The sequence below is a fragment of the Pectinophora gossypiella genome, chromosome 16 (assembly GCF_024362695.1).
Source record: "Pectinophora gossypiella chromosome 16, ilPecGoss1.1, whole genome shotgun sequence".
Classification (NCBI taxonomy): domain Eukaryota; kingdom Metazoa; phylum Arthropoda; class Insecta; order Lepidoptera; family Gelechiidae; genus Pectinophora; species Pectinophora gossypiella.
The window spans coordinates 6953841-6979078 of record NC_065419.1 but is presented as its reverse complement, the minus strand read 5'-3'; the positions used below and the strand labels follow the sequence as shown (position 1 = coordinate 6979078).

At 37.8% G+C, this 25238-nt stretch overlaps 1 protein-coding gene across 1 annotated transcript in view; it reads right to left on the bottom strand.

The window, feature by feature from the left end:
- Positions 1-6545: 6545 nt before the first annotated feature.
- Positions 6546-25238, bottom strand: part of LOC126373586 (transcription factor hamlet-like) — a 136387-nt gene continuing 117694 nt past the window's right edge. The window contains exon 3 of the mRNA XM_050019769.1: positions 6546-9207. Within this exon, the coding sequence (XP_049875726.1) occupies positions 8411-9187 (777 nt within the window). The 5' untranslated portion in view covers positions 9188-9207 and the 3' untranslated portion in view covers positions 6546-8410. The remainder of the gene's footprint in view (positions 9208-25238) is intronic.

Genomic DNA, 25238 nt, shown 5'->3' with positions numbered 1-25238 from the left:
AGTATACCTGAACGAGCACCTGACTAAAGAAAACAGAATTCTTTTTAGTAAGGCAAGAAAGCTTGGTTCTGAATTGGGTTTCAAATATTCCTGGACATCCAACGGGAATATATTCATGCGACGTTCGGAAACCAGCTCTGTCTTACACGTGACTTCGGATGCTATCTTAGAAAAGCTTAAAACACACAACACCTCGCCCGAGCGTCGACTGGAATTAACTTCTTGTTCCTAATATCTTTACTCTAATTGAATTATTGATTGTACACTACGTACTGTTTAAGATTAAGTTCCTTAATAACTTCACTTCCATTGCAGATCTCATTGTTTTGTTTATTTTAAGTTCTATGCTTTACTTTTTGATTATTAATTACTTTTTAAGTTTTTCTTTGTTTATACGCACAATTTACACCCAAAATCTACACTTAAAAGTAGGTAAAAATCCTTGTAAAAAACAATATTTGGTCTTCACGTTATCACCATTTTATCATTTTTTGAATTTATATATTACCTCTAGTTTACAACCACTTTTACTCTATAATCATCTTAATTTTCATATATTATGCTCTTGCAAACTCTGCACACCTCAAGCCATCATATCTAACTTTTTAAACTTGATAGAAATTACTTCTGTTAAAATATGGGTAACTTAGACCTAACTACTGACATTGACTCGATGCTTGATATACAATGTCACGAAATAAATTCGCCGGAAATATGCAAGAGCCTAATCTCTTTGAATATTCGTAGTGTTAAAAAGAATCTTGATACTTTACTAATATACATACACAGAACCAATTTAGAATTCGACATACTAATCCTTACAGAATGTAGACTGAATGACTCCACAATTATCGATAGTATACCAGGCTACGACTCACATTTCACACTGCATAATATCAATCAAAATGGAGGAGTAGTAGCTTACACTAAATCCTCCTGGTGTGCGACAGTGACTGAACCAAGTTTTGATGAAGCATGTTGTCTAATAATAGATATACCTAATGTTGTAACCATTTTTGGCATATACAGATCGCCTGCATTTAGAGACTTCAGCATTTTCTTGTCCGCATTAAACGATAACCTCGAAATACACAAAAATAAAAAAAGTGTCATATTAGCTGGGGATATAAATATCAATACTTTATCATCTGAATCAACCGAATATCTTTGCTTACTTGCGGAACATGGTTTTATACCAGCAATAACTATGCCTACTCGGTTAACATCATGTCTGGACCACGGATTTGTTAAGTCCAAATTCCCTGCCATTGGTATAGTCTGCAACTCTGATATTACAGACCACAAAATAGTCATTGTAGGACTTACCACAAACGAAAAGCGTAGCATACAAAGATCGCGTATGATAATTGACTATGACGGTGTAGGTGAAGAACTCGCGTCGGTAGACTGGAGTGTGGTTACAGCACTGGATAACGTCGATAAAGCTGTGGAAGTGTTAATGGAATTAATAAAGACGGCCATTGCAAATAATTCGAAAGAAATAAAAATCAGCCGATCAAAGTACGTTATCCAGCCGTGGATAACTCCAGGTCTGCTTAGATGCTCTCGTCATCGGGATCGCCTGCATGCAAAACTTAAACAATTTCCAAACGACGAGATTCTTGAAATCACTTACAAGCGGTACAGAAACTTCCATAATATGTTACTGCGAAAATTAAGAATTGAATATGAAAAACAAGAACTTCAGTCCAATAACGGCGACCCAAAACTACTCTGGAAGACCATTAAGAGAATTTGCAACACCAATAAAATAAAAAATTGTCAAGCTGCTGAACTTACAACAATAGGTGCTAATACCGTAGATTCCCTTAACACTTGTAACAAATTCTTCTCTACCGTTGGTGAAAACTTGGCCAAGAGGATTATTCAAGAAATTGATGTCACTGAGGACCAACTGGCAAATAATGTACCTGATACCAATGGACCAATGGACTCCTTCTTTTTGGAACCCACGGACGAACTAGAGGTACAATGCATTATAAACCAACTTAAGACAGATAGTGCCCCTGGCTTAGACAAAATTAGCTCCAGTCTTTTAAAGTATATAAGGGACATATTATGTTCTCCTCTCGTTCACATATTCAACTTAAGTTTAAGTACAGGTCGTTTCCCGGAGCTCTGGAAAGTGGCCTCTATCACTCCCATCTATAAAGATGGATCTAAGACATCTCCAGGGAACTATAGACCTATATCACTGCTTAGCGTATTATCCAAGGTGCTTGAAAAAATAGTAAATAAACGGTTGGTGAAATACTTAGAGTCAAATAATCTTCTCTCATCCAGACAATTCGGCTTCAGGCATAATAAATCTACAGAAGAGGCGGCTACACTTTTAACTGAGCTTATTTCTAATAAACTTGACAATAATAGCAAGTGCATCGGTATCTTCTTAGACCTGGCTAAAGCCTTCGATACCGTCTCTTCCAAAATTTTAATTAGTAAATTAAAACAGCTTGGTGTTAGAGGACTCGCCCTCAACTGGTTCACTAGTTACCTCTCTAGTCGGGTGCAGTTAGTAAGAATAGGATCTCATACAAGTGACCTTACTCCAGTACATTTCGGGGTTCCTCAAGGGAGTATATTAGGACCTACCTTGTTCATAATTTATATGAACGACATTCACAATCTTACTCTACCAAATGCTGAAGTTATCTGCTACGCAGATGACACCGTTGTTCTTTTCGAAGGGAAAAAATGGAAAGATACGTTCCAATCTGCTGAGCATGGTATGTCAGTCATTAATAACTGGCTAAGGAATAATCTCTTAACGTTAAACAACAAAAAATCCAAATACATATGTTTCCACAAAACCGCCGCATCCAGTCCACCTGTAACAAATGACATTAAAATTCATGTTTGTGATATGGCATCTCCACAACTATGTAACTGTAGTACCATACAGCGTGTAATGGATATCAAGTATCTTAGCATGATGATAGATCAACATTTAAATTTTGATGCTCATATTCAATGCCTTTCAAAACGTATTAGAAAGACCATAGGAATAATTAAGAAATTAAGGTCGTCTGCTGATAAAACTCTTTTAAGATCTGTTTATATAGCTATATGTCAGTCGGTTGCCAGCTATTGTGTCTCCGTTTGGGGTAGTGCTGCAAAAACTAAGCTCAAGGATGCAGAGAGAGCACAAAGATCAGTTCTAAAAGTAATGCTGAAGAAACCCTACAGATACCCCACAGACACCTTGTATAAGGAAGCCAAGGTACTAACAATTCGACAGTTATTTATTCTAAAGACATGCATTATCACCCAAAAACACATATTAAATTCTGACACATATAAAGAACTGTTAAAAAAACGCATTTTCAGCGTACCTTTGCCGACTGTTAACACGGCTTTCGCGGGTAGATTTGGAGAGTTTGTGAGATCTCGCACTTACAATGCAGTAGCTAAGTCTTGCTGTATTATAGACTGCCCTATTCCGCTAGCAAAGTCCGTGTTAACAGACTGGTTACTCACCCTGGACTATTCCACTACTGAAGACCTCGTAAAATAAATTTTCTACATACCTCTTCCTCAATTTACAAATATACTACACTTTATTTTGTAATGCCTATCTTTGTTTTCTTTTGTTTTTTTGTTATAATTTTACATTGTAAGTAAAATTAAGGCTAATAAAATATAAAAAAAATATCTGGTTCCCCAAGATTCAGGCATTGCCTAGTTTGGGGACCCCTGTACAACTCCTGAAAACTAATTAGATTATAAGCACACCTTTAGTTTTAAGTAAACAATTTTTGTATTTCTCCTATTTTGTGCAATAAAGTTATTATTATTATTATTATTATTATTAAATATTTGGTACCAGAGCAGCGTGCCATAGTATACTACTGTATATTCCATGGTGTCATATCCATCAACTTTACATCTTTGTCACGTGTCACCGCAAAGTATGCTCTCGAAAATCTCGCAACTGACCACAGGCAGGTTGATTTCGACGGTTACATCTTATCTGTGTACTAGACGACCTTTCATAACAATATTCCGTTGAATATGCTTTATAATTATTACGCAGAACTGTCTCAAGGAGCGTTGCGTCACTGTATGTCAGCGCGACTACACACCAGTGTGGCAAGTTGACAAATCACAATCAAGCAAAAAAAAACTGAAAGTATGTGCATTTTTTGCCCAATTATTCCATGCAAATAGTTTCAAAAGCAATAATGTCATCTCAATAAAAGCTTTTTATACGCCCGATGTCCACAACTTTACAATAGACATTTGAAAATGTCTCCAGTTACACGGCCCAAGATTGCGTTTCTACCTCTCCAATATTACTATGCCTTTCGTGATACTACAACTTCCTCGACTTTCTAAACAAAACGATAACATCCATAATTGCGTTGTTATACATAGTTGCTTTTTGCGCAACCACATTGCCAAAGTCGTTTGGTGAACGAAAAAGTGTTTTGCACAGAATTCGGGTAGCGGAACCGACCACAAAAGTTGTAATTCTGCAAAGGTATCGGTAGTTTTTCAATAAGCAATAAATAATGTAACGCAACGCAACGGTGGCGGCGCACGCGCCGGCCGCTAACAAGCCGCGCGGCCCGCGCCCGCGCCGTGCCATCGTTGTGCAACCGGCCGGCCCCACCCTGCCCTGGCACTTCTATTCCGCTGCGGTGCAAGTCATCGGAGACTGGCGACTGATAATTTTTAAGCTATTCGTTTTGGCTCTATCAAATTCCATTTCTGTTTATATTTTTAGCTTCTAAACATAACCTCACACCTACATACCTATTGGAAGTAGTCAGAGGTACCTCCATTGCGAGATGAGCTAAGTACCCACACCTTACCGAGCTTTCTGTTAGACCCACGTGATAGGTGGTCAGCCGTATCGCCGTCTAAAATGGACGAGTCAACATAACTCATAGCTTGTATGTAATAATTTTACTCTGCATTCGATCGAGTAGGTAGTGACTATAATTTGAGTACTTGATCCTAGCTTCTGACGGCATTCGGAACTTACCCTGATAAATAGGGTGTCTATTAAATTTTGTTATGTATTTAGTTCAATATTGCTGAAGGTTTTTAGATAGGCATATATCTTACAATGGTGTTGTAAGAGAGGGAGTCTCGTAGCGATAAGCGCTGAACTGCGCTACATAGAACTTATTTTCTGAACCAGATGCAATTTAAATGGAAACATCGAAACACTGTTATTATGTAACTCGCCATTTTGTCTAAGTCCTTATGTGCGTCATAGCTTATCCCGCTTATGGGCATACCTTTATAGCTTGTACTACAATCTTAGTGATTCCGTTCTTGTTCGACTTGTGTTTAGAATGATATTATACATAGGTACTGAATCTAGATCTCTGCACGTAACGTCACGTCGTGGTACATACCTACCTGTAGACATATTCCAGCCAATACTACAAGCCGACAAATAAATTTAGAAAGGCGATTTACTTTTTGTCGGTATCCATTGTTAGTGATAAACTGCTCGACAAGATTACAATGCACTGTCCTTGAAATTGGTTTACCTTTCTATTGCGAAGGTGTTTCGATATCAACAGTCCGAAAATAAGATCCGGAATCGAGATAACGTCTCTTTAGTTGAAGTAAATCATTATTTCAAATTGTTCAAAGGTAATTATGTAAATGGTTTGGAATCGTTATTCAAGTCTACTGAGTTAGGCGACACGGAAGTTGCTGGCTCGAAGCTCTAGCTAAACGAGAATTGTTTGTTCATTGACTAAAATACAGATCTGTCGTCTGCGATAGAGAAAAAATCTGATTACGCTGCGTTTAGTCCCGGTTACGATGTAGAAACCGACTAAAAGCATATAACGGTGTTTACAACACGATTCATATTTGATTATCTTATACTTAATAACAGATGACCTGTTAACGTATGACTACTTACTTTTTCCAATCCTTTTAAGGAAGGAGTCTCGGAGTGTGTTGATTATGGTGTAAGCCGGCTTGTACTTAAGCTTAATCATATAAAATCCGAAATTAGGGTCAAGCATTTTCAACCTATCCATATTCAATGCAAATGGTATCTGCCAATCATCTCTCGCTCGAGGCTAGAAGTCTATTTATCTAATTACTCAGATAAATCTGGGTTCGCTAACATGGCGGTCTGTGGTGCTGGGCGGTTTTGTTTGTCGCAAATTAATGGCAATAAAGCATAATCATATCGTAAACGCCGCTCGTGCACTGCGCAAGCGCTGCCCGCGGCGCCCTTCGATTTCAAGATGGCGCCGATCTAAATTGTATTAGGCTCGGACTTCGTTTTGTGCATGAATCTCTCCCTGAGTTATTCAGGCTTTTTGAGTCAGGTATTTGTACTTCTATATTTTCAGTTTGTTTAGCGATAAAATGTGGAGTGGCGAGAAGGATTTTCAGATGTGGCCAGATCCACAGGCATCTAGGTTTCACATTTGTTACAGAGCACAATTATTTACCCTTAACCCAACTATGTTCTAGTACTCCCAAGAACTCTGATTGCAAAGAAGGTTAATAATAAAAATCCAAGAAAATTTTAATGTTATTTATTTCAAGGTGTTCGGTGACCTTTGAACGACAATAGGTATCAAAAGTAGAAAACGTAAGGTAATAATCTCTATTTCTTAGACATCCTAGTGATAAGTTAAATAGCATCTCTTATTGATTCCAACGTGATTTGGTACGAGTATAACAGTAAGGTAAGGCAACCCTGAAGTATTTATGGGTCAACAATATTTTTTACTAATTTAGGAGGTACTAATAGAAACACGATAAAATTCAGATATTGTTTAGAGGGGACAAAATCTCCTCGCTCTTATTATATATAGAAAACCAGGGTGTTTAGAAAGCCCACATCGAAGCAATTCATCTAAGAAAGCAATATTGCTATTTGACATTTGTTTGCATTGCGCACTTACTTTTATATGCGCAAATGTCAAATTGCAATATTGCTTTTTTAGATGAATTGCTTCGATGTGGCCTTTTTAACCCCTCAGTGCCTAGAAAGATTGTACAATTAATTTTCTCGTTGTTTCTTCAATAGCGTGTTTGTAAGATCGATTCATTAAAAATCAAAGGAAAACTTTATTAGCCTTTTACAAAGGTAACATTGAATGAATAGGTATAATTATAAATATTACTGCCTCTTAGGTATATATACAAGATTTTATAAAATAACATTAGGATGGTTGGAAAGTAAATAAGAGAATTATAAAGTAAATCATCGTCATTTTATACTCGTAACAATTATAGAGATCTATCTATACCTACTTAAAGGAACGTTTAGATTAGTTCTTTGAGAGACTTTAATGGTGAATGTAGGCAAATGAATTTCAAGTCCGAATTGCAGCCCAGTAATAAATTAAAATCACAGATTCATATCTTATTTTAGTTAAATTTTGGAAGACATAATTACAACTTTCGTTTAATCTCCAATTGTTTGTTTATTTTCTAATTAAAAATCTCAAAATATGATAAAATATATTTCTAATATGCGTAATATCTTGAAACTTAACAACCATTGCGTCGGCGAAGCTACATTATTTCAGTAGCAGGAGCCAACACAAAATAATTTACGCAACACAAAGATATAGGGAAAAATTTTCGAGCGATTAGATCATTTTTTAAACAAACTTTTCTAACATTTCATTAAAATATTTATAATATCTTCAATAAGCAACAAGTTATATTTTTATTGGTAACCGGCGTTTCCTCTCAGACTAATAATACTAATTATTTTACAAACGAATAAAGCAAAATTTACAAAAAAATAATTATAAAAGAAACTAGGTACATTCATACAATTATCAATAAACTGTAACTCTATTATATATCGAACACTCTGAACACTTAATTATAGATTTACCTACTTATTTAATGTCTTTTATGACAAGGAATATTATTTTACATCTAGTTTTGTATTTCTATCGGTAGTGAAAATTCGGTATGCGGCTAACTAAGCTATGACGTACTTTGATCGAAAGACCTATTTACAATAAGTACATGAGATGCGTTATCACTTCACTCTTATACCATAGCCAACGGGCGGCAAATGCTCCTGAGCTTAGATGTTTAACATGGAATGTAATATCAGACCATTTTCTGTAACGAACCTGTACATAACCTGCGCTTGGCGCATTCACATTTAAAGCAGTATTTCCTTTTGTACAATTTTGTACTTTCCATAGTCATTGTTTCACAGTAAAAGCTTATTACAATCTGCAATTTTGTACATATAATTATAAAATTTTGTAACTAGTGAATAACTTAAAACGACGAGTCTCGTTTTGGCGCACCATACTGTTGCCTGTTCGGGTAACAACTCTCAAACTCAAAATTAAGTCCTGTAGAATTTTAAATATAAGAGTCATTGGATGCATCGACCAGATTATTGCAAGTGCGAGGGTTGAGGCCACTATCAGGTGTGGTCGGCGGCGGAGGCAGCGGCGGCGGCCGCGCGGCGTGCGGCGGGGGCGACGCGGCCCATGAACGACCTGATCTCCTCAAAGTACGTCTCGTCCGGAGACCGCCGGCGACCGTCATCACCATTCTCCGCTTCGTGCTTCTTCAGATGTCGGTCCAGGTTCGTTTGTTGTCCGAAGCAGCGATCACAGTGACGACACCGGAACGGCCGCTCCTTGTTATGGATATTCCTCACGTGTCGTTGTAAATTGGACGATATCGAGAAGGAGCGCTCGCAGTATTTACAGCGGTACGGTTGCTCGCCCGTGTGCGTTCGGAGATGTCTCGTGAGATTGGCGCTGCGAGGGAAAGCTTTTCCACAGTACGAGCAGGTGTAGCGGTCCCGAGCGCGGGGGGCGCCGGGGCTAGGAGGCACTGGGGGTGCTCTTGGGGCGCCGGGGGCCAGAAGGGTGGCCGCCGCCGCGGGGAGGAAGGGGTAGCGGCCAAACGACGCCGGCAGCGCCAGCGGGAGCCGTCTGCAGAACTGGAGGAGAGCTGGATGCGCGGGATGCGCCGGGTGAGTCGGGTGCGGCGGCGGTGATGGCGCGATGAGGTTACAGTTCTCATCTTCTAGTCGTTGGGGGCGCTTGTGCGTGACACGGAGGTCGAGGGGTTCGTCTGCTCGCGGCGAGCCGAGCGGGCTGGGGCGCTCAAGCGGCGAAGGCGGCGGGGAGGCGAGGCGGCGCGGCGCCGCGTGCTTTTCGCGCATGGCGGCCGCCGCGCACGCGCTCATCGGGCTCGCGCGCCAACCACCTGTAACAATAGACACCCTGATTATCTTGATTATTTTTAGACTTAGACCCTACAAAATGACAATATGGCAGCAAAAACTTTGTACCTTAAAAAAAGTCCCATTTCTATTGGTCTCTAAAATGAACGCGATTTTAACAAAATATTATTAGGTACGATTGCTGTAATACTGAGGTACAAGGTACGTTTACAGAGTAAAACTAGGCGTGTATTAACCAAATAATCAACCACTTTAATCAGCTAAAACTTTCCACCTATTAATTAAAAATAAACTATTACCCAATCTAAAACAAGTTAGTCGTGTCGCGTGAGCTTCAACCTAGAAGTGAAGTCATGCATATTGGAGGTGACAAGTGGCCAGTTTGCTTCCTACATCAAACATCCTAAGCTGGTATGCTAATCCGTTGCGAAATGAGCCCTGGTGGGGCGTGATAGATGCCCGCTCCTACGCTGGTATTACGCCCACAGGGTTGCGACACAGATAACTAGAGCACTCACTACTGAATGAAGATTTTAGGTGTTGCATACTTAAATAGGAAGAGGTATCGATTGGATGCTGATTCTGGCAGACTAAACTTAATCTTACTTCAGTTTGAGAACTCTAAAAATACGTCAAATTAAATTAACATTAAGTTTAAGAAAAATCAGCAGATTTATAAATAAAAAATACATTAAACTATTTAAAACTTTAAATGGATTTGATTGGACTGGCCCCCCCCGGGCCCCCCTCCCCCCCGGACCCCCTCCGGTTGATTGAGGGGAGGCCTGTGCCCAGCAGTGGGACGTATATAGGCAGTTTACGATTGGACTGGACTTACATAGTTTTCTTGTGGAGTTTTTTGGACATAGAGGGACATAAAGTCTGATATAAATTATTGTAATATAAAATTAATGTGAATAGCTTTTAGAGGTAACCTTTTCTATAAAATGTAGTTTTATCGACTGGCAAGTCAAATTAAGTGACACACAACACTTATCAATACCTATTTTGTTTATAATTGTAATGATGTTCCCAGTAGTTATGACCAGCTAGTCATAAATTGTTACCATTAGCAGAGCTTAGTATGCTTATTATGATACAAGTTAACCGCTACATTGTTGAATAATCCTATGACGTCATTTGGATCTCGTTTCGAGAAAAGAACAGCTGCATTACTGGTAAGATTTACCTTAAGTCTAGTATATCGCAGGTACTAAATAAATACTAGGTAAATGTACTTGTAACAACGCAACTTTATGTCCTCACTGAGAGTTCCGAAGTGTGCGTAGTATCAACAATTTATTACGGTAAGATTTTCATTGACTTGTTAAGCAGTGTAAACCTATTTTATTGTTTTAATAGTATATATCTACCCTTGTTTGCTAGGTATAGGCTTAGGTGTGTTTACGGGGCTCTAAAATTAGCTTGAAATATACCAATGGGTTGGTTTTAAGGATCGATAAGGTGTGGTTGGGTTTACGGTTTCAGATTAAGTACGTATCAAGTTTAATTTCTAATGATAGCTCGTTTCAGATAATATTGCAGTTGACAAGCTCTTGTCTTATTAACTTTATTATTATTATTAACTTTATTGTCCGGATATCTCGGCCGCAAGAGGTTAAAAAAATCCTTCAATATGAACAGACTAAAGTGGCCAATGGTTCTCGAAGTGGGTTCTCGAATGGCGACTACGTGTTGGAAGACGCTCAGTGGGTAGGCCCGCTACAAGGTGGGCCGACGATCTGGTGAAGGTCGCGGGAAGCCACAGGATGCGGGCAGCGCAGGACCGATCGTCGTGGAGATCCTTGGGGGAGGCCTATGCCCAGCAGTGGGCGTCGTACGGCTGATAATGATGATGATGAGGAAAGTCTACCTTTCTACCTTTTTGTTGCTTAAAATGTACCAGATAATGTTGTAGATTAAATATCATGTTTGATAGACCTTTAACAAGAAGCTCTCTGTAGTCCAAAAAAGACGTTAGAAGCGTGAACGGATTGGGTTTCGGGTCTTCCTTTCACTGCCCACGCTACTACAACAGTGTTATTATATAAATAATAGCCGATAATCGGAATACAGTAAGCAAGAAAAGGTATCATACCATCTTGACTTGTGGGCACTGATTTTCCAAATTATGTGACGCTGCTTTGTGTGACGGATGGGGCAGAGACTTGGTTGAGGGAGCTTAAGCTAGATATTATGATCCACGCAGGATATTTTTTTTTCCAAATTTATTCAAGAAAAGCGAGAACATTAGACTAAAATGTAAATAATATAGCCGTGCGATATTCTTACACTTAGATTTTAAATATTTATAAATAATAGTACGTATTCTACATAACAATTAATGAATGAATGTGGATGGAGGAGCGGGAAGTCGAGGGCGCCCCAAGAAAGTGGATGGATTGTGTGAAGAAGAATATTATGTGTGTAAAAGGTGTGAGTACGGAGAAGACGACTGACAGAGAAGAATGAGAGAGTATAATTTAAAATAAACTTAGGTAGTGTATGCAGAAATCGGGGCCATTATATATTTATTTATTATTGTGCATGTATTTATTGGTAAGCTGTACTTATGCTTTTGAAATTGAGGCACTATGGACTAAATAATGGAGCTCTCAGTTTGTTAAATTCATATCTAGGTGGTAGGATACAAAAGGTACAAATCAATAGTACAACTTCTTCGGGCTCTCATGTTCAAATGGGAGTTCCTCAAGGATCCATTTTGGGTCCGTTTCTTTTTTTAGTGTACATAAATGATTTACCTTATGTAGTACAGAACCAAGCTGACATTGTGCTGTTCGCGGATGACACTTCTCTTATATTTAAAGTCGACAGAAAGTTAAAGGAATTTGACGAAGCAAACAGCGCTGTGTCGCAGGTTCTAAGTTGGTTTACAGTAAATAACCTAGTTCTAAATGCTAAGAAAACGAAGTGTATTAAATTTGTTCTACCAAACGTAAAGAAAGTAAATAATAACATTAAAATTAACGACGAGAAACTAGATTTTGTTGAACACACAGTTTTCTTAGGAATTACTGTAGATTCAAAACTTCAATGGGGCCCACATATTGTATCACTAGCGGGCAAGCTAAGTTCAGCAGCATATGCCGTCAGAAGGATCCGACAACTCACAGATGTACCCACTGCTAGACTTGTCTACTTCAGCTACTTCCACAGCATAATGTCTTACGGTATTTTGCTGTGGGGTCGAGCCGCTGATGTAGAAACTATTTTCATCATTCAAAAAAGAGCAGTTCGCGCTATTTATAAGCTGCGTTGTCGGGACTCTTTGAGGGAGCTGTTTAAAGAAATAAATATACTGACGGTCGCAAGTCAATATATATATGAAAACATTATGTATGTACGTAAAAACTTATCTCTCCTTCCGAGAAACTGTGAAAGGCATACTTACAATACAAGAAATAAACATAAAATTGCTATTCAAAATTCTAGATTAAGTAAATTAAATTCATCTTTTTTGGGGTTATGTATACGTTTTTACAATAAAATACCAGATAATATTTTAAATTTGTCAGAAAATAAATTTAAAGCTCACGTAAAGCTTACTTTATGTAAAAAAGCTTATTATAAGATTAATGACTACCTAAATGATAAAAATGTCTGGTATTGAATGTGTTCCTCTAGTTATTAAATAACTTGTAATGTATATCCTCATTGGTTTTTAAAAGATGTGTTGCTGTTGTAGTTTCTTGTCATTTCTTCTCCTCAGCCATAACACCTTGCGAAATGACGTAAATTCAAAAATGTTACATTGACCTTCAACAAGTTTATCCATGATAATTACGTTGAATAAATGATTCTGATTTCTGATTTCTGATTTCTTAGTTTGCACCCGCAATCTTTAAATTCTTACATATATCCTCGCCTTATGGTTGTCGCCATTTCACATATACCTAGTTAAGTCTCTTTTGTAACTATTTTCTTTCATTTAAGTATATTTGTATTTGGACCTAGCTTTTTTGGATCAAGATTGGTAAAGCGCATTAATGATAGACTCTGCCCGATATAATCACTGTGGGTCACCGTTAGAAACTTAGTTTATATTTAGTGAGGACAACAGCGGCTATCCAATCGATCAGTATACCCAAATATAAACTTTAACCTTATCTGTCGTCTGTACAATAATTGAACGGCGTCATAATGTGATTGATCGGCGCACATCACCCACGTTCGTCACGCGCGCGCATCGATATAGTCGCATATGCTAACTATATTACGATTTCATTACATCTCATTATACTTGATGGATTGGTCTTTGAATGATGCCTTTTTGGTAGGCTTCGGAGTACCAGTCACGATCGCCTATACGGAATCTGTTGTTATTTGATAGCAGACAAAACAAAAGACAATCGAGACATATGGAATAATATAATATAGAAATTCTTATAAACTAGGAGATTGTATATAAATTATCAAAATTTATTAAAATTATTATAATACATTTACAAATTAAATATATATATATATATTTCTTTTTTTGTTTTTATGTTGAAGGTGTTTATGAAGTATTTAAGCTTCTTGAGGAGCTGTGGTTGTAGGTACTTACGTAGTTTTTTGAAAGCTACCTAATTGCTGATATTGTGCTCTACATACATAAACTCACGTCTATTTCCCACCGTGGTAAGCAGATACTATGGAATTCCATTCGCAAAAAATGCGCTCGTTGTAGTGAAAACGTAAAAAAAGTTGTTGTTTGTTTAATGGCTCTACGTGGCGTCTGTCTTTTGATTGCACAGTTCAAAACTAATACCTCGTTTCTTGCTCCATGGTGAGAAATGTCGCAATAGATCCTTAAAATGTGATTATGGTTCATCATCGCTAATTTCTTTTAATTCTCCATGCTACTTTTCTTGGGAAAAATAGAGCAGTGGTTGCCCTCTTGCCTACCACCCCGCAGTACTCTGTCTGACGTGAGTGGGATGGTCAGAGTAGTTCAATTCAAACCCGCACTAGGACACCTGTCCTCCGCCTCTGAATAGTACATGACAGTTACTGTTGCCTTCTGTCAGGTTCCAAGTTACACCAGGTCCCTGTGATTTGCCCCTTCCGTCTTGCAGTGAGGTACCGATGGCTCCCATCTCCGCCTCTGCCACCGTTGAGGTCTTCACCCGTATCCCTATTCCTGGGCAAGGTTCTACGTTATACCCCGTAGGTCTGGGTCCCTATCCGAACTCAGCCACCATCACACTCCGGCCTACTAAAGTAAGAAGTAATTTATGGTTAATAGTAGGTAGGTAATTAACAGGAAGCTCTGCATTTCTATTCGCATTCACAAAGTACTTATTTAATTAAATATATTAAAAGTAATATCATTGGGAAAATCGACCTATTAATTGTTGTTATTTTTATTTAGAACTAATTAGCAGTTACTTACAGTTTAACTTACTTTTTTTGATGGAAATTTGCGTTAGCATAACTAAGAAGCGAACCGTAGTATTTAAACAATGCTTCTCTACTTTCTTACGACGCATAAGGGCAACTGTCCAGCTTATTACGTCATCTTGTGATGGAATGCAATAGGCTAGTTTCCAACTAGTCAAATAAGTTACTTTTTACTAAACGTCAAAACACGAAATTACTATGGAATTGGTAAGGAAAAACCACACTATGACGTCATAGAAAACGTGATAAAATGTCGCACTTTTTATTACGTTTTTCTTGTCTAAAATTAATTTAATAAGTTAAAAAGAAAAAAGAAAATGTTTTTCGTTAGTTTTAGACCTGTCTTTATTTAGTAATCAGAATTTCACAATTTATATTGAACCTTGTACATTAACTAATTGGGATACAGTCGTGAGGTTTTGTATGTATGTATGTTTTATGTCCACCTTATTATCACAAAGAAGCGCATCTACTTTGTCCAGTCACGCCTTCCATTCGACACTGGGGCTAATTCCCGCCAAAAGCGAGCGGGCACATAAATCTATGGAACGAGCAGCTCGAACCATATCGGGTGGACTCGTGCACTTCGGTGCATACTTATGATTTGTTAGCCACACTCTTGTACCTGTCTTGTAAGGCTTGTAAGCGAATAACATCGTATTGTGCCGATTCTGGCCCGACACAGGTCTTTGTTGGCGTGGTTTAGCGGCAATTATGTGGACGGGCACCTTTACTGGACTGAGGCTTGTTCCTGCAAGTTAGATTGCGGTGTTTGTGGAATTTTGAGTGTTATGTTACTACTTATAGAAACTAGAGTCACGAATGTTTCTTTTAAACTATAATGTAAATAAGTTTTTCACTTAATCTATTCAATAGAATAGGCTTTTGTGCTAAAATTACAGTCTATTTACGTAGCCTAGTTCATGTATAAAACATGCAACGAAAATGTAAGAGAAAGTGCTATAACGGAGAATTCGATCAGCGGTGAAACCTTTACAATAGGAAGCATAGTTCGGTAAGTGATAAAACTATCAAAGGCGCCGCTTAACCGCTCGAGGAAGCGAACACGACGCGGCGCATGCGCCATATTTGTACACCACTCGCTACTTGCAAATCGGACATAGAATAATATTTCTACGAATAGAAGGGACACTCTCTGCCCCGCACCAATACGAGATTGGAGCGAGTATGATTTGCCTTACCCACCCAGATGGAAGCCACTTTAGTCTTTTTAAGCCGTAAAACTTTAAGGAGCAAGCGAGCGCGCGCAATAGTCAATCTCGAACGCACGCACGTGGTCAAGCAGCACACAGTAAGAACGAGATATTTGTATAGAGTGTCCGCGCTGTGAATTGGTGACAAGTTCCAGTACTTGAGCCGGCGCACGATTACCGCTTAGACATTTAGAACATTCGCGCGCACCCATCGCGTTACCGGTCACGATTCACTAATTACTCGTAATTAACGATGTTCGGATGCGTGACGTTGCGGTGGGCGGGGCGGCGCGGCTATGTATGTTAATGTAAACACCGGAGCCAATGAACGTCGTCACGCCACGCCGCCTCGTGATATATTAGCATTTGAATCGCTTATTCGTCCATACATTCGCTAGAAGCCACTCTAAACGTGCCACTAACGTCTTTTGTGGGCTTTTACGCATTCCGAATAGAAACGTTAACTCGTCCCACTGCTCTGTTATGTAAAAATACACAAATAAATTACGCGTTTCGCTTTAGTTTACGCCGCGTATTTATCTAAGTGTTGGCGCGATAAACTATGCCATCGATAAATTGCTTTATTTATCAACCAATAATAATGCCAATATTATTTCCGTGCGAGGTGCGAATTGTATCTCTGATCGCAATTTTACCTACCCGGTTGTTGGGCAGTTACGAGTAAGTGCGTTCTTATGAACGAGTTAGGATGCAATGCGATCAGTGATTATGAAACTTCTTGTTAATTCGCAATCAGATTGAAATCGTTAAAAGGTTTGAATATATCTACACTAAATGTTATCGGCTCACATTGAAGTTGATTGAAACATATGGTTAATAAATATATCAATTAGGTCGAACACTTAAATAATAAATCAGCGATAGAATTTAAATTTATTGTCTTCTTTACATATGTATGATTTAAAATACATTAACATTTAATATACTAGTTTTATATCACACTTAACGTAACAAGTTACAATGACGACAAGTAAACTTATTAAAAATAAATTATTCTAGGTGTTAAAAGCTTTTGCTACTGTATTGAATGTTTGATTTATATACCCACTTACCTAGTTTTAAAGAACATGAATTTTTGATAGATCAGCGACAGATGTAAACTATTTAAGAAGAATAAGAATAAAATAAATTTATTAATCTAGGTATTTGTCTTTGTAACGTCATTTTATCGAATAACATACATAACACGGCCTCCGTGGTTTAGTGTTGAGCGTTGGGCTCACGATCCGGACGTCCTGGGTTCGAATCCCGGTGGGGACATATCACAAAAAATCACTTTGTGATCCCTTTGTGTTGTGTTTGTCGTTGTGTTGTTGTTAGTGATGTGAATACTATTTAGTGGCAGCTGTTTGTATATAATATATCACCAATGTTATAACGATGCGCATGATTGCCAGACCGTAGCGTGTGGGTGTAATATGCCACTAGTTCCATTCAATGAAGATGACTGTACGCTTGTTTTCACATGCTATCTTTTTTCTGTGTACTACTGACGTCCTCTAATGATACCCGCTACCGACCCCGCCGACGTGGTCGATGATCTACCTCATACAATACTTATCCTCTCAGAAGACGCACTGAGCCAAATTCTCAATTTTGTACCAGATGGGAGACCTCAGCGCTCCCCATTTGTCCGGCCAAGTAGTTGATGCCATTTGCGGCAAATCTACAATAAATACTTCTCATTGGGCCAGTCAGAGGTACATCCCTAGCAAGACGAACGAGTAACAATGATTAAAAAAAACATTTCTAAAATCTTAAACCAATGTAAACAATGCAAAGTTATGCCAGACATTAAACACTGCAATACAAATACCTACAGACCGTCGACCAATGAAGATGCGTTCCGGTTTACGCATCTACGCACTCGGTGATTGATGCGCTAACTGTGCGTTGTGCAATATGGGAGGAGACTCGCATACGGCACGAAGTCTGCGTGATGGGGGAACGTTATTCTCAATTTTAGATGTTTGCGTGTATACAGGGTGTTAGTGACATCATAACGAAAACTTTCAGGGATGATTCAGGCCATGATTCTGAGTTGAGGTCAATCAAGGGGAATCTTCCGTCGTAAAATTCATGATTTTGTACTGCCCTATTTTTCCCTAAAAAGTAGCATGGAGAATGCTACTTGAATGGCTCTTAAATTAGTGATGATGATGTATGTATATATTGTTGAAACGGAAATAAATTATTGTCTGTCATATTTTTTGTCAATGCCATCCGACGAAAATTTGCGTTACGGCAAACAAATTGACATTTATAAAATCTTTATAAAAACTACAAATTTTAAATTATAATAATAACATAGCATCACGAGTGCATCTCCGAAGGACTAAGGAGTACTTATGGGGGATAAGTAGTGTAAATACTCCTTGCCCACTGTTTAAGTCCCATATAATGCAATGAACACGAAAATTTTATTGTATTTTACAATACACAGTAATGTTTACTAGATAGGCCCCTAGTAGATATTTTTCTTATTCTACGTAACAACGTAATGTTTAAAATTCGAACCAGTGTCATTTCACTCTATTATTTTGAAGAGTTTCATAACGTATTTTTTTTCTCATCGTTGAGATTGAATAGGGACGACCCTATTGCCATTAACCGGGCGCAAATCCTGAAACAGTACGAAGTTCCCAGTATAACCCTAACACTTACCTACCCGCCTGTAAAGTAAGCAGTTACAGTCATAAAAATGTCCTATAAGCGCGGTAGAGTTACACCACGGGCATTCCAAGTCTGTATTCTCTCATACGACCGCGTTCCCAGCAGATTCACACGCCGCAAACGGTTTTTTAGACAACCATATCGACAACGATCATTGATTTATTTCACATCACTATTTTAGGAAACCCGCGCAGCCCGCCTTATGGCACGATATGAAATGATTTTCCAATGTATGAACCAAACGACTTACTGTTCAGATGGATCGATTGAACATGTTATGGCTTGTTATTAGGAAATCGTATTAAATCATCCTGTTGAGCCGGCGCGCCGTATTTGTATTAGGCTATCTAAAGTAATTTGTTTTATTCGCTTTATTTTATTGCTTATTAATATTATCGGATTTTGATTTTCGTATTGCTCGCCTTATTAAGGGAAAAAATGCGGCAATTTTATATTAGACCATGTTGGTTATTAGACCACTGATAGCAGTTTTAGGTGTTGTAATAAAAAGTAAATCATTCCTTTTTTTCTGTTGTAATTTGCCCATACTTATTTTCCTTCCTATTAGCCTGTTTGTGTTCTGTGTTAAGAAAAGAAAGTATGGAAAAAAGAAAAGTTGCATAACATTAAAATGGTGCCACAACATTGGTCATAAGTCTTACTGTGGTTGAGCGTTGGGCTCACGATCCGGAGGTCCTGGGTTCGATTCCCGGTGGGGACATATCAAAAAAATTACTTTGTGGTCCCTAGTTTGGTTAGGACATTACAGGCTGACCACCTGATTATCCGAAAGTCCGGAAGGCACGTTAAGCCGTTGGTCCCGGTTACTACTTACTGATGTAAGTACGTAGTCGTTATATGAGTCATGTCAGGGGCCTTTAGCGGCTCAATAGTAACCCTGACGCCAGGGTTGATGAGGTTGATAATTCACCTCACAACACACACGATAGAAAAAGAAGAGTATAACTATTACGTAAATGATTTTAGTTTTATAGCACTTAACCGTGTTTAGGGAAACTCACAAAGATAAAATTTAAATCGAAAAAAATTTGACTGACGGAACTTGAATCCGCGGCTCTCATCAAACCAGGACGAGTGTGTTAACCATTACACCACCGGGTCCTCCTGTTTGTTGAGGTCTGGTCTTCTAAGTCGAATCAATATTCGAGTAATTTACAGAGCAATTGCCATGGCATTCTCGGCATTCGTTGTACCTATCCTAGAGCGTTAATATCTGACCAATCGCGCATTGACTTTCCGCGCATGCGCACTTAACGCACTTATGACGATAATGTTGTCAATATGCTTGTGGGAATGGGGGCGTTTTGGCGTGAGAACAGCCGGAAATCTTTTTTTTCTCTGGCAACTTGCTCAGATATCAATGTACAGGCTGCTTAAGATTTCAATGGCTTAATGATACCGATTCCATTCGACGCTGATGTTGATTACGTGCTGAAGAATTAGTTCGAACTGATTGATAATTGGATTTCTCGTAAGTCTAAAGCGAGTGAGGTAAAAATATAGTATTTTTTTAAGGAATTTTAGGTTAGTTACAACCTGTATTTAGATATAGCAATACATATCATACGTTCAGCTGCTTGTCTTCCCGGGCATGTCGTAAAAACCGACAGAGGGATTGTGTCCTTTAACATGATGGGCTAATGTTATGGGCGATAGGCTGATCCCTTATCACCATAAGGTTCATCATATCCAGCTTACGACATCGTATCAACAGTGGCTGCAAGTTGTCTTTGATTACTTGTGGCTCTGCCCACCCCATTAGGGATTACGGGCGTGAGTTTATGTATGTATGTATGTATGTAATACATATCCGATTGGGTACGTTTAGGTGGATTATCTCGCTTGGTGGTAGGTGAGCTCGTATTTTCCAACTGTGGTCCGATTTCTCAGTTTTACGATGTACCAGACCACATCCGTAGAGGCCGCTATACACTCCTAATTAATCCAATATACAGCTAAATGCAGCTGGTGATTTTATTGCAGCTGATTAAGGGAAATCTCTACAAGCTGTTTGAATAACAAGCACCTATAGTGAATTATGATCACGATTGATCTAATTACGTGTAGTAAACTTACAACACACGCAAGATTGAGTAATTTATTTTAAATCCTCATAATTTCCTTTACAACACGAATCAAAGCTGGCGGATTAATAAATCATGTTAAGAAAATAATCTAATTAATTGTTACGATGAGAAATATACTAAAAGGCTTTATTTTTTATAGCACGGGTGTCGGGTGTACTTAGAGAACCTTATAAAGAGAAAATTAAATCTAAAAATTCGACGCCGCCCTCGTCGTGGTCCGTTCGAGACTGTTACAAATTAATTTTCTCTTTGAAAATAACTTTAATTATCATTTTAATAAAGTTACAAATAACCTACGTAGGATATTAATGGACAAACAAGAATATTTCTTGTACTCTCTTCGACAAAATATACTTTTACTGTATGACCACATTTACAACAATAAATTTTATTTCATTTCATTTAAGCAAAATAAAACATTATCTAATTTATTCTCTTCAACTCAAAACCTTTGTTCAAGCGATGAAATCCTTACAAAGCTAAAACGCGTATCAAATAACACAAGCCAACAATACTCGTACTTCTCCATTAAGCATTCAGCTTGTAGCCTACAAAATTCTACGACTGCGGATAGTGGGACTGTCTTATAAATTATACTGGTCCATTAAGCACAATATATACAGGAGCGGTAGGCACCCGTCATAGAATAAAACATAATACGACTATGTAGGTATAGAACGGTAACTATCCGCCCCGCACCAATTCGTATCGGGTATCGACCTCACCCCCTCTGGGTCTTACTTTAGACTTAAATGGCTTTAAGCCACTAAGGAGAAAGAGAGTGTCTCGCTCGCACTTACGCGTTAGTCGGCAGTCGGCTGCACGCGGTAAAAATAAGATTTTTGTATGGACTGTCCGGTGTGTGGTACTCGCGTTAATAACTCTAGTGTTATACTTTGTATTATCTGCATAACATAACATAGCATCATATATTCATCCCTGAAGGAGTAGTAACCTCTGTTAGTATATATGTGTATATTACTAACACCTCTGCCTGGGAGTCGGTACTCCTCGCCATATACAACATTGATCTTCTTTATTCGTGTGGGTTGTGAGGTGAATTACCAACCTCATCAACCCTAGTGTTAGGGTTATTACTGAGCCGCCAAAGATCCCTGACATGGCTCATGTAACGACTCTTACTTACATCAGTAAGTAGTAATCGGGACCAACGGCTTAACGTGCCTTTCGAAGCACGGATTATCTTACTTTTTGGACAAACAGGAACAACAAGAACATTGATTAAGTATGTATACAAAAGTACGATTAAAAATTCGCGCTTCCCGCGTTGCAATACTCCCGGTCGGTACCGGTCGGCTCTGTCTGCATTAAGCTTTATACCGGTCCATTACGAGTACTTTGGACTTTCATTTGCATTGGATATTCGGATTTGCGGTGACACGGCCGGTATTAAAATGATGCATCGCGGTTTGATTGCGAACGCGAGCTGAGCTAGGTACGGCCCAGCCCAGTAGGAGGCATTATTATCTCATTCTTTACATATACAACTGTAGTTTCACTTGTTATTTACGAATCTGTTTAGCTAATTGTTATCTAGCTGGGGGGTTACAATGGCCACATGGAAGCAATTCATTAAAGAAAACAATGTTGCAGTTTGACATTTGCGCATATAAAAGTAAGTGCGCAATTCAAACAAATGTCAAATAGCAATATTGCTTTGTTAGATGAATTGCTTCGATGTGGCCATTTTAGCGATCCTATATAACTTTCTTGAATGATACGTGTACAGCCACGAATACTTATATATATACACTGATACCAGGCCACATTGAAGCAATGCGCTCTTACTTTTATATGCGCAAATGTCAAAATGCTAAATTGCTTTTTTAGAGGTATTGCTACGACCCTCCTGAACTTTTTATTGTTCTTACATTAAGACGCGTAATATACATAGGTAGTTCCGCTTACCTATTTAAGTAGAGATTATAATATAATTTTACTAAAAGAAGTGAGAAATGGAAATACATCCTCGCTCCAACGAATACTTTCTTCAGTCTACAAAACGAGAAAGAGGCTCAGGCACGCAAAGGATAAAGTACGGTGGTTCTGCTGTTGGTTTTGTTCGACAGTAACTGGCATCGGAGTTACGTTTACGACAGCCTAATGGAATATTCGATGTCAAAGCCTTCACGTAACTAAAATATGTTAATTCGCAAGATTAAGAATTTGCGCATAATTTAATATGTAAATGGGTTTATATAATTGCATGTCAATTTTGCTGCAGAATTTTTTTGTTATTCGTAGTTTAAAACTTGTAAATAGATGAAGTTGGCCAGTATCCTATAGAATGATTACCTAACATCCATCCGTCATAATAAGATTGTTTTTTTTTATCTCTCGCTCTCTCTATTTAAGAGCTGCGCTCTTGTCGGTGGAGTAACCGCCATTCCTCTCTTCTTCCCGCCAAAACCTTCACCTCCCGATACGACACGACCTGCACCTACTCTTTTATTTGTTTCATAAATGTTATCCTAGGTCTACCCGTTTTTTTTTTAATAATAAACTGTTATTTTATCCATATGGATAGATAAACACATCTCTTGAAATTCATTGTCAGTAATCTATTTTTGATTAAAAATACACGCGATAATTTTGACTTCGCACTTTGATACTTCTGTTTTTTTTAAGGCTAACGTCGTATCTTATAAGGAAGTCTAAGACTTGACTTTTGATAGACAAAAACGGAGAATTTTACATCAATAACTTATTTGATGGACTATAAATTGATTGTTTATTACATCAATTAATAACATTTTCCATTTCTCCTTTTTTTTGACATGACTTATTGTAGATTTGCCGCAGATGGCATTAAATACTTGGCCGGACAAATGGGGAGCGCTGAAGGCTCTCACCCGGTACAATGTTTAAGACAATAGGCCTGAGGGTGCCCAGTTGGGCGCGAACCTCGGCTCAGGGCGTCGTCTGAGAGGAAAAATATTTGAAAGAATTAATCGACCTTAGTGAATCGATAGCGATAAGCGCTGATTGACTCCAACATTTACAAATCTTAAAGGAATTCCTAAGGCACCAACTCTTAGTACTTATATCGGACAAGTCCTAAAGTAATGTTACCTAGTACACCGAGCAACACGTAGGTGGCCATGCTTTTATCATGGACAATAGCAGCGCCTTGGCAGATTTTATTGGACAGAGCCCTCATAAATAACCGAATGTCTTGGAAATCCCTAGTACACGGACTACAGAGATATTTTGATGTTTAGTATTCTAGTCGAGTTGTACTGCCGTACTGTCAATCGAAGGGATAAAGAGTTTATATTAGGTTACCTGTACATTATTTAGAAGCAGAACCAGAAAACTATTTTTAAAGGGTTGATTTATTTATTATTTATTTATTTATTAAGGTACATACAATATTACAGTATGGCCCAATGCGTTGTATGACGAGAAAACAATATACAAACTAAAACAACAAAAATAAACATTGAATGAAAAAAAAAGAAACAAAAAGAAAAATAAGACTATAAATAACATGAAAAACACTAAAGGAAATTACAATTTCAAAATTAAAAAGTAAACTATCACACAAAAATAAAAATAATAATAGAAAAAAACAAAACAGTAAATCATTAATAAATCTTCTCGCAAAAAGCCAAACACTCTTTCCATACACTCCACCATCTATCAGCGAATACATCACATTGTGGTGATATGTGATTCAATGTTAAATAAGGTGCCTAAAAAACCTTACACCTTAACCTTATTCTTACGCTTAACCTTATAAATTTTATTTTTCCCGACGTTTAATTGACTATGTATAAAGTGTCTGTCTTAAAAGTGACTATAACTAGGAAAGACTGAGGGCGGGAGAGATGATAATTCCGATTAGTTATAAAGGACGATAAATAATTGTCCAGTCTAATAAAACAAAACTATGATTGAAATCTGCAAAAAAGGAGACAAAAATGTAAGGGACCTATTTTGTTTACACAGCACTCGTGCTTTGGGATACTCAAAAAGAGAAAATTAAATAAAAAAAGTATGAATCGGATGGGACTAAAACCCGAAGCTCTAAAAAAAATAACTTTATTTACTTTACATAGAAACTGTCATTCTTACCCAACTGCGGCGAAGCAAAAAGGGGGGTTAATGAATATTTGTGTCGTAATTATTATCTTTTTGTTAGCAGTTTTTATTGATTTATATATAGCAGTACTTGTACAAAAATACAGAGCCGGTTGAAAAAACTAACAAGTTATTTTTTTTAAATTAAATGAAGTGTTAGCAAACTCGTTATCTTATATGTAAATATGAAAATAAAACATAAACATAAAACTATCTTTCAATCGAGATAATTGATAAAACTAAAATCTGACTGTGAACAAACTGGTAATAAACTGGTATTTTGTATGGAGATGTGATTATGAAACTATGTTATATGAGACATGAAAATAAAAGTATGCAACGGATAAATACAAGCTGACAGTGCTCAATCAGTTATGGAAAAAACACTCTCTAAATTTTATATGTCGAAGCTAGTAACTAAAAACTGTTTCAATATCATGAAGTGTATTTACTGTACATAGTACATCAGAAACGTCAACAATAGTTTTTTTCTCAAAACTGCCGAGTTTTTTTTTTAAATTAGAAAAGAAA